The sequence below is a fragment of the Lingula anatina genome, chromosome 6 (genome assembly GCF_051362555.1).
Source record: "Lingula anatina isolate TDL-2025a chromosome 6, LinAna3.0, whole genome shotgun sequence".
In the NCBI taxonomy this organism is placed as follows: domain Eukaryota; kingdom Metazoa; phylum Brachiopoda; class Lingulata; order Lingulida; family Lingulidae; genus Lingula; species Lingula anatina.
The window spans coordinates 18,911,632-18,923,904 of NC_141772.1; the positions used below are offsets into that span (position 1 = coordinate 18,911,632).

Genomic DNA, 12,273 nt, shown 5'->3' on the forward strand with positions numbered 1-12,273 from the left:
TCCACGCCTACAGTGTACTTGTATGATGCATCAAGCGTCCGGAACCGCGCAAATTTAGATATAAACGTAATTTAGAATTGAGCTCGAAATGCGGACACCGTTGGATACTTTAGTTAGGATAACGCTTTAGTGTAACCTTCCAGATTCGCGGTCGAAATCGTTACGTCTAAACGCTACAGAGGAAATCCACACTGACAAGAATCAGGCCTACCCAACTACCAGACTCGCCACCTAAGGATCCTGAATTAACCGGTATATCGGACCACACTACCCGTTTTCAAGGTGTGTGTCAGATCGTATTTCGGAGTATCATACCCAGAACAAATTTTGTAGGACGACTGCGAGCTCATCCACGCTCGACTGAACAACCTGAAACAGTACTCTTACTTTAGAGTACTCTATTTCATTGTCTCTATGGGGGTATATGGGGACTTTACGACATTCGGTTTGAATGTTTTAACCACTTTTGATAGGGCTATTTTGCATTGTATTAGATTAATGTGGCAGTCTAAGGTTCATCTAGGTGGCTTTCAAATTTATGCACCCGGTTTTAAAATCATATAGCGATTAAATACGACAATCATTTACTATCCAATCAAGGTGACAGCCGAGCGTGGGCTCATCCTGTCGGTGTTCTGACTGATACTCCGAAATGCGATCTGACACACACCTTGAAAACGGGTAGTGTGGTCCAATATACCGGTTAATTCAGGATCCTTAGGTGCCGAGTCTGGTAGTTGGTTAGGCCTGAGAATGACCAGTTTCAATCGTTTAATGTGAACTCGTTGCCTGCTCAGGTACATTCTGATTCCCTATTCAATATTACACACTTTTAGTACGTACTCCAGCCAATGGCTTCATGCACTTCTTATCACTGGCTTCTTAATGCGACAGGTACACAAGCCTTACTCAGCCTCTTCAAAATTGACACAATGTATTATGGAGAATAATAAAAATTATGACTTGAAATTATTGACATCGTCCATGAATTATTAAATGTCTCCGACATATCCGTTTATAAAGCGTTTTGAAAACATTTAACTTTTAAAGTTCAAACTTTGAACTTTCTTTTTAAAAAAAGAAGAACCGGTGGAAAATGGTGTTCGCATACATACTCAAACCTCTACAGGACGATCTTCATTTTCTTTGCCAAAACATTTAACACTGGTATAATTTATCCAGAGGCGATGTTAAACTTCGTTTGTGGCACTTGTAAACAGGTCAATCAAATGCTGTTATCGATCGAAGCTTGCTCCCTGTTGAAGTGAGGTATTTATATTTTTCACTCATCTAGGACTAATTATCTTAGAGCATATCCGATGTTAGACTCTTTTGGGTTTGTCCACATCTTAATAACTTTGGTCCTATCCAGGAAAATAAGGCCATTTCATATCTGGATAACATAGGTCTTTTCACTGTTTTGAAAGCTGATGTATAACTAGGCGTTTCCATGGCCATTCTTTACTAATATATTTATAAAAAGCACTACGATAAAACACCCGGGCGCTCAGTTACCGGGTTTCCCTTCGTGTCGTCGAGTTACACGAGATAAATAAAGCAAGGCTCTCATTTTGGGGTTCACATGAGAAAGAAAGATATTGAAATAAGACGCTGACACTGACATACGTACTCAACTTTCATCGTTTCGTAATTTCCTCTCCCTGTAAGCCCAAACAAATGAAAACGCCCAAAGGACATATAATTTTAAGCTGTGGCAAAAGCATACATTGGACGGGGCCATTGTTAACTGTCCAGTCATGATGTTGGAATATGACACAATGATTGACCGGGTTAATTTTAATTTCCGAGCAACACACCCTTTTTTAAGTTGCCCCCTAGATTTGTTTTGTTTATCTCAAAGGATCCAGAGGATGCTTCGTCAGAAATGAAGTTGATCAATAACTGCACTTATAAGTAACCAAATTTCAAAAGTTAAAGATAGAGGGATCTAATTTTTCTATCAAAATAAAACAATTTTTGTTTAGTACTGAAATTTACCGTGTTCACATCATTCGAAGTGCATTAACGATGAAAAAATTAATATTCCAGATCAGAAAAATATTCATTAAGCCCGTACAAAAGTAAAAAACGATCACGAAAAAGCGTTTCAATGCACAGCTTATGACGAACCAAAAAGGTGGAGATACCGTAAACCAGGCATCGAAAATGCAATCAAAATCCCTGTAATTAACTCGTCCTTCTGCGTCCTTCACAATAATTTTGAAACTGAGAGTGATGTGCCTACGTAAGTGCATGAGTATCGATTTTAAGAATATGAATATTATATACGGGACTCTGCCAAACACATCTGAGCATCAAGATCAAACTGACAACATTTAAGGTCCCCTCAACAACATCTGAACAATAACACTCTGGATTGCACTTCTTAATTTCTGTGAGTAGGGTTATTCCCATGCAAGAAACGAAATCCAAAGCAGATGTCAATGTCAATGCTTTGATTAGACATAGAAACTGTTATCAAAGTATTTTCAAGACACATTTAAACATACCAGCACTTATCAGAAGTTTCCGTGTGCGACATTAGCGCTTGATACTGTATTGCCAGTAAAAAACGAAGTGTATGAAAGCATCTGTCACTGCAAGAGAAAGAAGGTACGATCTCCCTATATAGGCCTATATATATTCATACATCCCTTCTGAGTCTGCCTCGAACCACAAAAGTAAAGGGATGGATTGTTTGCCGAAATTACAGGCATTAAACCGATTTGATCTTGTACATAGATAAGAGATGCATACTAACACCGTCTACCATGGCCCTTATGTGAACAAGGCAACAAGACGCTGATGACACCACACGATGCTGTAACCACAATGACTAAACTCAAAGTAGGGAAGGAAGGGGCATTGTTGGCGAGATGTACGCTATTTAAGCTAATTTTGATCCCGTTTTCGATAATTTCTCTCTTAAGATACCAATCCCAATATTGCATTTACCACGAAAAAAAAAAAAAAAACCAAGATAAAAATATCCAAATTTTTGCAACGTCTTCCCCTCTATCAGAACTTTAAACATGGCACGCGATCATTATGAGATTCACAGTTTCAGACTTCCCATATGATCATATAGCTACATGTACATAACCCTGTTAAAATGACACTGACGCTTGAGTACAGGCCTACATGTTGTCAAGCTGTTTATATTTATTAATGGATATCCAGGTCAATGTCTTCCTGAAAACAACGCCTTCCTCCGCTGACAGGACCGGCACTTTGTTAGGCAAGGAAGAGATAGAAGAAAATATAATGGACTTTTATTTAAAGCCCTCCCCCCTCCCTTCAACCGAGAACTTTTTGCTTCAACCTGTGCCTTCCCCTCCTCCCTGTCAGCTCTTTATTTCACCTTAACTTTCAGAACGTACACAGATCATTTAATATAATAATTAAAATCAATTAACGTGCCTCAGAGAATTTGACAGCTGATTTGAATTGTACCCAGTGTTCACTAGCAGGACCATTTAAAAACACAAATGCAATGCACCAACAGGAAAGTCACCTCTTTAAAATGTCAGTTTATCAGTGCCATACAAAGCACAAGTGCTGGTTAGGGCAAAGGGTACAAGAGATAGAATTCCCTGGTTGGGGTTAGGTTGTCCTTAGTCTTCTACAGCTAAGGGATGTCAAAACATGTCAAGTTTCCTTTATGAATTGAGATCTAAGATTATATACATGTATAAGCATCCCACCTGCAGCAACCAGCAGTCGTTTAACAGATGGAAAACGGCATCACTCCCTTACGTGCAAGACCTATAGACCTACCTTAAGGGAACCTGAGTTGTACTTATTGCTATTATTAGGTCACGATCAGAAAAAAACTAATGGATACGATTCCACTGTATATACCTGCCATCGTTATAAATCAGGCAATGTCATTTCATAATGGTAACTTAGAAGCCATTGCTACGTTACTTCACCACGGTTTGCACGGCATATGCTGTCTAGTAATTCAAACGTTGGACACGTTCACTGACCATTCAACAGTCACGCCACGATACCCTCACTTACCATGCCTCTGTAACTACTTAATCAGACAAGAGAAATCCTTCAGCTCTTTTTTTCCTCTTCTTTTAAATCCGATATGCCCAAAACACAACTCTGCGTATATTCCGTAAATGTTCAATCGAAATTGTAGCCGCGGATCTCTAAGTAATGTACGTTTAATCCCTTGACGTTAGTCGCATGGATCTAGCGACGGATGGCCTGACCTAAAAGAAAATGATATTAAACCCTGCTTGTCCTATGGGGTACCTTACGCGACACGCGAGTACACAATGACACTATAACGACTCGAGCCCCGCAGTCTTAAGTATAGGCATCGTTAAGATAATTTGTGGACGCCCGTTTTGCGGCTATGAATTAAAGAGACCAACTTTAAGTGATGCTAAACGCTATCATTGAAACAAATGACTCGCATGGAATTCAAATTTAACTTGCTAATAGGCCTTGGTTTGTTTCACGCGTTTTATGAGTTGTGTATACTTTAATACGCTTTTAGATGATTGACGTTTCATGACACGAAAAGACCTAAACATTATTTTGGGAAGTAATAGGGATAAGAGAGATTCACAAGAATATCACACCAAATGTAATGTCTTACAAGTGGCTGTCTTAGCACAGGGTCATCTTGTGCGCTACTGCAAATACATTTGTATAGAGCTATGACCGAATAAGAATAGCAAGAAGTGTAGATGGTTTTGACTCTTTTCTACGATAAAAAGTTTTGAGCGTTTTCCGTAGGCATTTGTGCGTGTTCAACAAAATGAAAAGACATGCGATAAAAGAACGGAGTATGAAGCTAAACTGAGAGAAAAACACACTTTAAAAAATATCATCACCAGGAAGTAGCTGATATATTAACGCGTGGATCCAAAATTAACTTTCTGCTTGTCGCTAAGGAAATCTCAGCGTTGGTTTTAATATTAAATATAGTTGAGAAATCCGTGTCTTAGAGTGACATCAAGCCTGGTCCTTTTGAACTAACATTGAAAAGTGTGCCAAGAATATAATTGTTTACAAAAAGAGATGACTGTCATAGCATGTCATTAAGGTGTGGTCGGCTTTTATATCGGCTGTAGAAAAACGGGAAACATCTCCGTACGTAAAAACAGTCCAGGAGTATCACTTTGCAGTTTGTGCCGTGACTGAGCCCAGTTTTCGGCAAGGGTTGCTCAAAGGAAAAAAAACGCAATAAATGATGGTTCCTCTGTTACCTTGTTTCTCTACGTAATCCAGATTATCTTTCACATTGTCAGAATAGACGTGTCAACAACCTGTCACTTGATTAGTACTTTGGTTCGACAGCAACAAACTTTTGGTAATATATTGCTGTGGACCCTATGTAGTTAAAGACAATTTTCAGAGTAACAAATGACCACACTGTATGACTATGTCGTGCAACGCCTATTTCAAAAGGCATGACTGATCGAAGTAATCACGGAAGCATAGTAAAAGGAACAACTTTGTAATATCAAGTAAATTAGTGCACCTTTAAATATTACAGTGCATAACATTAAATAATTATATTACAGTAAGTAAGTGAATGAAGTTACACATTTACGCCGTTTCAGTATTTATTGAGATTTTTCTGTTAGATCTTTATTAATGAATAAAAGTCCGTCATCCCTGATGTCTACAATTCTGTCAAAAGTCTATCTCTCTCATAAGGTTCAGAAACGCTAGTTAGATAGTAGCTAGCTCGCATTTGAGACCCATATCTTAATCTATCACAAGTACAATCGATATTCATACTTGATATTTATATTTATGAGGTGAATGAGTTAAAGTAACTGAGTCTTCAGTATGTAACTGGATATACATGTACTTATATTAGCATAAAAATTGTTCTCAAAATGTGTATAACAGTTTAGATTGGTGTCTAAGATAACATGGAAAAGGATAGTCTGTCATAAAGACCTGCCCTCGTAAACAAAATACAGAAAATAAAATATTAGTAGGACTGCATTATAAATAAATAAAACTGCATTATAAATAAAAAAACATTGCTTTGACCTAACTTCTGTCAAATACGACAAATCTTATCATCTTTATCTATATCGTGACTTTCTCTATATCGTGACTTTCTCTAAATCTTGTGCGACCAAGTGTCCGTTTTCACTTCAGCGAAGACACTACTCTACTGCCATGTACGCTGTGCTATGTTTTGGGAACAATCTTGTCGCTAAAAAGAATTGAATTCTTTCGAGTAATGCTTCTGTTGTTTTGATTTTGTTTAAGGTCACGTATAATCACTACTGCAATATTTGTCAAAAGGCTAACTGGTGAGCGGTGAGGGGGGGGGGGGGAGCGGTGCACACCTCAGCACAGTTAAAAAAAGGAAACTGTTTTGTCTAAAGTTGGTCTCATTTCTAGAACCGAAAATTCTAGTCTTCTTCAACCAAGGATAAAGCCTTGTTTACCACTAACGTGGAGTGACTCTCGGTCGAAAAGATCTATTTTTTTCTTTGTGCAAAACAGATGTAATGTTGTTATTTTGTAGCCTCCCAATGCTTAATAGCGAGTCAATGAGCCCGTGCCTTGGACTCTTTTGTTAACATTTAAAGTGAGCATAAAGAAAGACGTCAAAATATCAAAAGAACTCTGCTTATGACGGGCGTGAAGCCTACAGCTTCATATCATTAAACAAGAAAGGCTTTCTTGTGCGCTGTTGCTCAAAAAGGTTGGCACACCTTTCGACAGTTGTAAATTTTACGTAAATAATAATTAATCTGCTATTAACAATAATCTTGGCCCAGACACGAAATGAAATGTAAAGATTTGAAATACAAAAATGTTTTAAAAACTTTTTGAGCAACAGTGTATATTTTAACTTAGACCCGGTCAGTAAAAGGATAAATATGAAATGAAAATAAGATGCCTTGAGGTGCAACTGTATGCTAAACAAAACGGCGATAAAAATACATAGACGGAAGATCACAGAAGATCACAAATTTTACTTCTGAACATTTTTCTTAGTTACTCATCACAAACCACTTCACGTCCCCACGCCCTTACACTTTTATCATATGAACTGTACTTTATCTATGCTTTCTCTACATTTAATTTCAATTCACAGTACAGTGTTAGCTCGGAGGGTCGCAGTCTTGGAAAATTCTCGCCCACGACCTTAAAATCGTATTAAAATCATACTCCAAAACTCGTTCCTCTTATCAAAATCGTGACCCATGTTTACGATCAAATCACACAATGCATAGTGCAAAAAAATATGATACTTTCTTTTTTTTCGATTATTCGTGTTCTGTTGAAGGCGTTGTCAAGCATTGTTCAAGTTCAGACCGCTGTGACAGGAATATTATTTATTCTATACACAAACTTTACATTTATAACACAAAGAGAGACAAAGCCACCTTCCACACACCATTCACACGCTGAGAATAAAAATTCTTGCAAATAATGATGTGAAATACATGTAGAAAATTTAAGAGAATCTTAGTAGGCTATCGCAAATATTCTTTACAGTTTTTTCTTTTGATCAGCTGCCTTTTGAGGACCCAGTAGATATAAGGACTGAATTTTTTTGCTTTTTCCAAATTCTTCTTGCAAGCATCCCAGAGCGGTTTAATTTTATTCTGTCTGCAAAGAGTGAGACATTTCTTAATGTGAAGGAGTAGTAGATTAAGGCCTATGCAAGGGCACAGGAATAACTGTCCTAGGGACGAAATTCTGAGGTCCCGTATGAGAAGTAGGCTACAGGTTAGGGTAAGCCGAAGTATGGGGTTAGTGTTTTGGGGCATGTGGGACCTGTACAAAGAGATGGAGAACGTATTGCCATACGGTCCGCCTTTCGTCCTTTAAAAAATCAAAAGTTGTGGACCGTGCCTCCTCCCCAACACCCTCCCCTTCCCACCCAGTGAAAACCTTAGTCTCGTTCTCCTTTGACAGGAGTTAGCCTACTCAACAAGACACGTTTCCTGGAACAAAAACATATTGATCCTGATACTATTACTGTGGGGATGAAAGGATCAATTGTCAGGGGTTTCATTACAACTCAAAGCAATCTCCGTAAATCTTCCAAAACACCTCGGCAGACTTGGCAATCCACGGATTCAGCGTACGGAGCCTACTAGGCCTAGTCGTTTCCTCTCCCTGGATCCATGAATAAGAACTCATTCATCATTTTATCATTAGCGTTTATGCCATTTATCACCCTTTGTGTAATTCACATAACCATTTTCGGAGAGCTGAACGTATCCCGCACGCAATGAATATTTGGATTATAGTGATGTGAGTTGTGAGTGTGGCTTTCGCACAAATCCCTTGAACAGGCCTATAAGCCTGCCGAGTGCAAACGACTTGGGAAGGGGCAAGAGCGAAAGGTGGGGAGGGGGAGGGGGTCTAAGCGTGGCACTTACACGGTTGGTTACATGCTGTAAATTGGGTTGTTGCTCATAATTTCTGGAACGTTCGTCTTTCCAAATACCTAATGCCAAATACCTCATAACGAAAAATTCATCATAATAAAAATGATTTTAAAAAATTGCGTCCATCACTTCAAGAACATTTTAAAAGCATATTTCGTTCATTATTTGCCATTAAATCTTTTTAAAAATATCATTCTTTCAAATTTTTTTGTCATAAATACTTATTATTGTTTTGTCAAAACGCATTTATTCGCAGCAAGCGACGATGAATGTGTTGGATGAGCGTTCTCCACAGTCATTCTCAAATTCATGATTGTGTTAGACCAAAATCTGGGCACTTGCTTCCGGTAATGCGCACGCATAGTCTAGCTTCAAAATGGCCGCCACCGCGGACGAAGTACGGATGAATTTAGCTGCTCTGCAGCAACGTGATCCATACATAACGGGCATTATTGATACAGCCAAACAAGTGGCACTGTATTCCTTTAATTCAAAGGATAGCGAATGGGTAAGTTGTGTATAGCTTGGAGCTGCGACTGTGGAGAATAAAGCCTCTTTCGTTCTTCCCATTCAACATTATCACTGTAAAAGCTGCATGTGTTTCCTTGTCATGACTTATGGTGTTTGGGCTGTAGTCTCTGTAAACAGCGCAATGTAATCGATGGATAGGAAAAGTTTAATGCTAGTCGGCTACTGACAGTCGTTTCATTTTACACTCAAGACTGACACACGTCGCTTGGTTTATTCTTGTCTGCTACTAGTAATTACAGATAAGCTGTGGCACTTACTATGGCGCAGTAGCCATCAAGTCTGTGCTCTATGTAATACTCAACAAGGTAGACTTCAGTGCACTATATAGGGGGGAACGACATGCTGGGTAAGTGGGTATGGAAAGTATCTCACAAATGCAAAAAAAAAAAAAATGCATTTGCACCAGTAGCAGTCTCATGATCGTTGTTTTTGTATGGAAATGTATCTCACTGAGTTATTTAAACCAGAAAAGAGAGAGAACAGAGTATTGGGGGGGAAGGGGGCAGGACTCTTAAGTTGGAAGGAGTGAAATGTGCTACTTTGAACACACAGATGCTTTCATAATAGACTAAATTTTCTGACTCTGGCACTCATATAATTTTTCTGTGTTTACAATAAAATGTCAAGGAGCTAACATGAAAATTCATGCATTAGCTGTGTTAGCGCATGGAAGATATGGGTGTGGACAAGTGTGAAATACCTTGGTTTATCATCAATGTATGCATGGTAGTAAACCAGGAAAGACTTAAAGCTTCCGAAAGCCTATTTTGGCAACCGTAATCATTTTCATAGCAATTCTATATAAACCTATGACACTAAAGCACTTAAGTGAATAAATTGCTGTAAATAGGATTAATTAATTACTCGAGACATATTATAAGGACTACTGTTACTACTAGTAACAAAATTCTCTGCACATTGGTACTCAATGACTGCAGTTCAAGTCTCATGTGAGATGTACAAGGCTTTACCCACCTTGGAGAGCAGGACATTGAACCTGTATACATTAACAAATTTTCCTGCAGAATCAAGTTTCCTATCTCAAAACAAAGAAACTTGGTATTTTTTTAACTTTCCTCAATTTTTAAACTGTTTCAATAGATTTACTTAATAATTAGAGGTAGACAGAAGTGTAATGAGTAAATCATGGAAACTAAACTCCCTTGCCTTACCCTCCACCCCATCATCTGCCTTTTGCCATTCTCTCAATATAGTGCTGTTTATGCCACAGCTTGCTATTATGTAAACCTGTATTTTCCTTATTTTGCAAACACCTGTGCATTTCTCAACAAGTACATTATCAGTGATTACATCATATTACTGAGCTAATAATGCTACGTAACTCAACCATATTCCACCTTCACTGCAAGCTTGAAACATACATAGCTGGTTCTCCTTTACAGATATGTTTGTGGGTCCCATTCCTTTCCTATAATAGGAGGAGGGTTATGATTGCCCAGTTTCGTGTACATAGGCAGAAATTTAGCACTCTTTCTGTACGTGGAAGTCCTCGAAGGAAATGCACAAAAAAGCAAAGGATTGAGCAAACGAAGCTGTCGGTTTATAACATACAATCCTGTACATCACTGCAAAGGACAACACCACATCGATTCCAAACAATCAAGGCTTCGCACATTCAAATGTTGTCTACAGTGAAATTATGCATTTTACACAATGTTCCAGTGTAAGAAATAGCCCCGTTTTGACTGGTATATCTCACTGATGCTCAGAGAACATCTACCACAATCTGGCTAGTGTGATGACCACTAGAAACAACAGTCAACACAATCAGAGGCCTGTCAGTGACATAGGTTACTATAGGCTTCAGAATCACCAGGAAGGTGTCAGGGCACTACAGTGTTTAAAATGAATTTCAATATGAGTAAATTTTATTTTATTTCCCCTATCAATGTTTACTAGTTTCCTTTTTTGATCTGTTGTTATTTCCATTGTAGAAAATTTGTAGAAATATTCACTTAGTTTGTGAGGAATGTTAATTAACCAGAGGAAAACCCGAGTTGGTCCATATTTGATTAAGAAGCCCACATACTTGAGAGAACTATCATCCAAATATCTATAGTGTTAGTGCAGCATAAAAAAACCTTTCCTGAATTATCCCGAAAAGTAAACTCTATGGCTTAGATACTGTCATTAAGTTAGAAGATTTAAAAATGAAATAAATTTTTTCCCACTTAAACAAATAGTTCTTGTACATAAAGAAAGCTTTGATGATAAAATCATATTTCTGATTTTATTTAATGAAGAAAAAGAATAAGAGGCCAAGAACAATCAAAATATAGAAAAAAAAAAAAATGAAGGCGAATGAACTTTTAGGTCTATAGACTATACTGGGAGTTGGAGCTGGCTTCATGCTTTCTCTTCCTAACTAGTGTGATTTGTCATGCAGTCTGGTGTGCCTAGCACAACGATGATTACTTTCCTCCTGATTAACTTTCACCAGCCGGGTTCGTGCTGTAAAATTAATGACCCCACTTGGTAACTTCGAGAGAGAGAGAGAGAGAGAGAGAGAGAGAGAGAGAGCGAGAGAGAGAGATGTGATACATTTAAAATAAATTGAATTTGCGCGTAGATCCTTAAGTTTCTGTGTTCTTCTGTTCTCTCTCTCTCTCTCTCTCTCTGTCTTCCCCTTCCCTCCCTCTCCTACCTACTTTTCTCTTTTTTATTTCCACCCTCCCCTCTGTTTTAAAAGTACAAATTCACAGAATTTATTGCCTGTATTGGTAATGTAATGGGACATAGTTGGTTCTGGGAATAAAGAAAACAAAACTGCGCATTAAAACTAATGATGTGTATCAAAGATTCATAACTCTACAATTTCCCAGCATGGCAATTCTTGAAAGTGAATTGATGTTGTTTTTGTTTATGACATTTAGATTTCATTCTGACATTGATCAATGTTTTATTTATGATTTCAGGAGAAGACAGAAATAGAAGGGACACTCTTTGTTTATCAGAGGTAAATAGCAATGAACATCTTGACAAACAAATTCTACTATTTTAATATTTTATTCAAAGGTAACATTGAATTGACTTTCTGAAGAGCCTACCAACATTACTGCTTGATATTCTTTTTATGTACAGACACAGATGTGTCTGTACATATTGCCATCACCTGCGTCTGTCGTCGCCGTCGCCGTCGCCGATCATGTCGCCGTCGCCGTGCACTTTCAGCGTTAACACCATAAGTGGAAGACAGTTTTACTTTTTGGCTTTATATTTACAGAGCTGACTAATATTCATAAAACGCAGGTCAAGTTCGAAAATCAGCATGATCGGGCCATTATTGTAGGATTTATGCTGTTTTTTCACTTTTTAGCATATATGC

At 38.1% G+C, this 12,273-nt stretch overlaps 2 protein-coding genes across 3 annotated transcripts in view; one reads left to right on the forward strand and one right to left on the reverse strand.

The window, feature by feature from the left end:
• LOC106176729 (muscle calcium channel subunit alpha-1) overlaps positions 1-12,273 on the reverse strand; it is a 148,665-nt gene that overhangs the window by 123,062 nt on the left and 13,330 nt on the right. Inside the window, exon 1 of one of the 2 annotated variants that reach the window (XM_087014902.1) lies at positions 4,024-4,263. The exons of the other annotated variant lie outside the window; for it this stretch is intronic. The gene's annotated coding sequence lies outside the window, so the exon portion shown is untranslated. Of the gene's footprint in view, positions 1-4,023; positions 4,264-12,273 lie in introns of those variants that run through there. 2 annotated transcript variants of the gene reach the window in all.
• Positions 8,731-12,273, forward strand: part of LOC106176731 (mRNA-decapping enzyme 1B) — a 31,947-nt gene continuing 28,404 nt past the window's right edge. The window contains exons 1-2 of the mRNA XM_087014919.1: positions 8,731-8,904; positions 11,864-11,904. Coding sequence (XP_086871045.1) covers positions 8,773-8,904; positions 11,864-11,904 — 173 coding nt within the window. The 5' untranslated portion in view covers positions 8,731-8,772. The remainder of the gene's footprint in view (positions 8,905-11,863; positions 11,905-12,273) is intronic.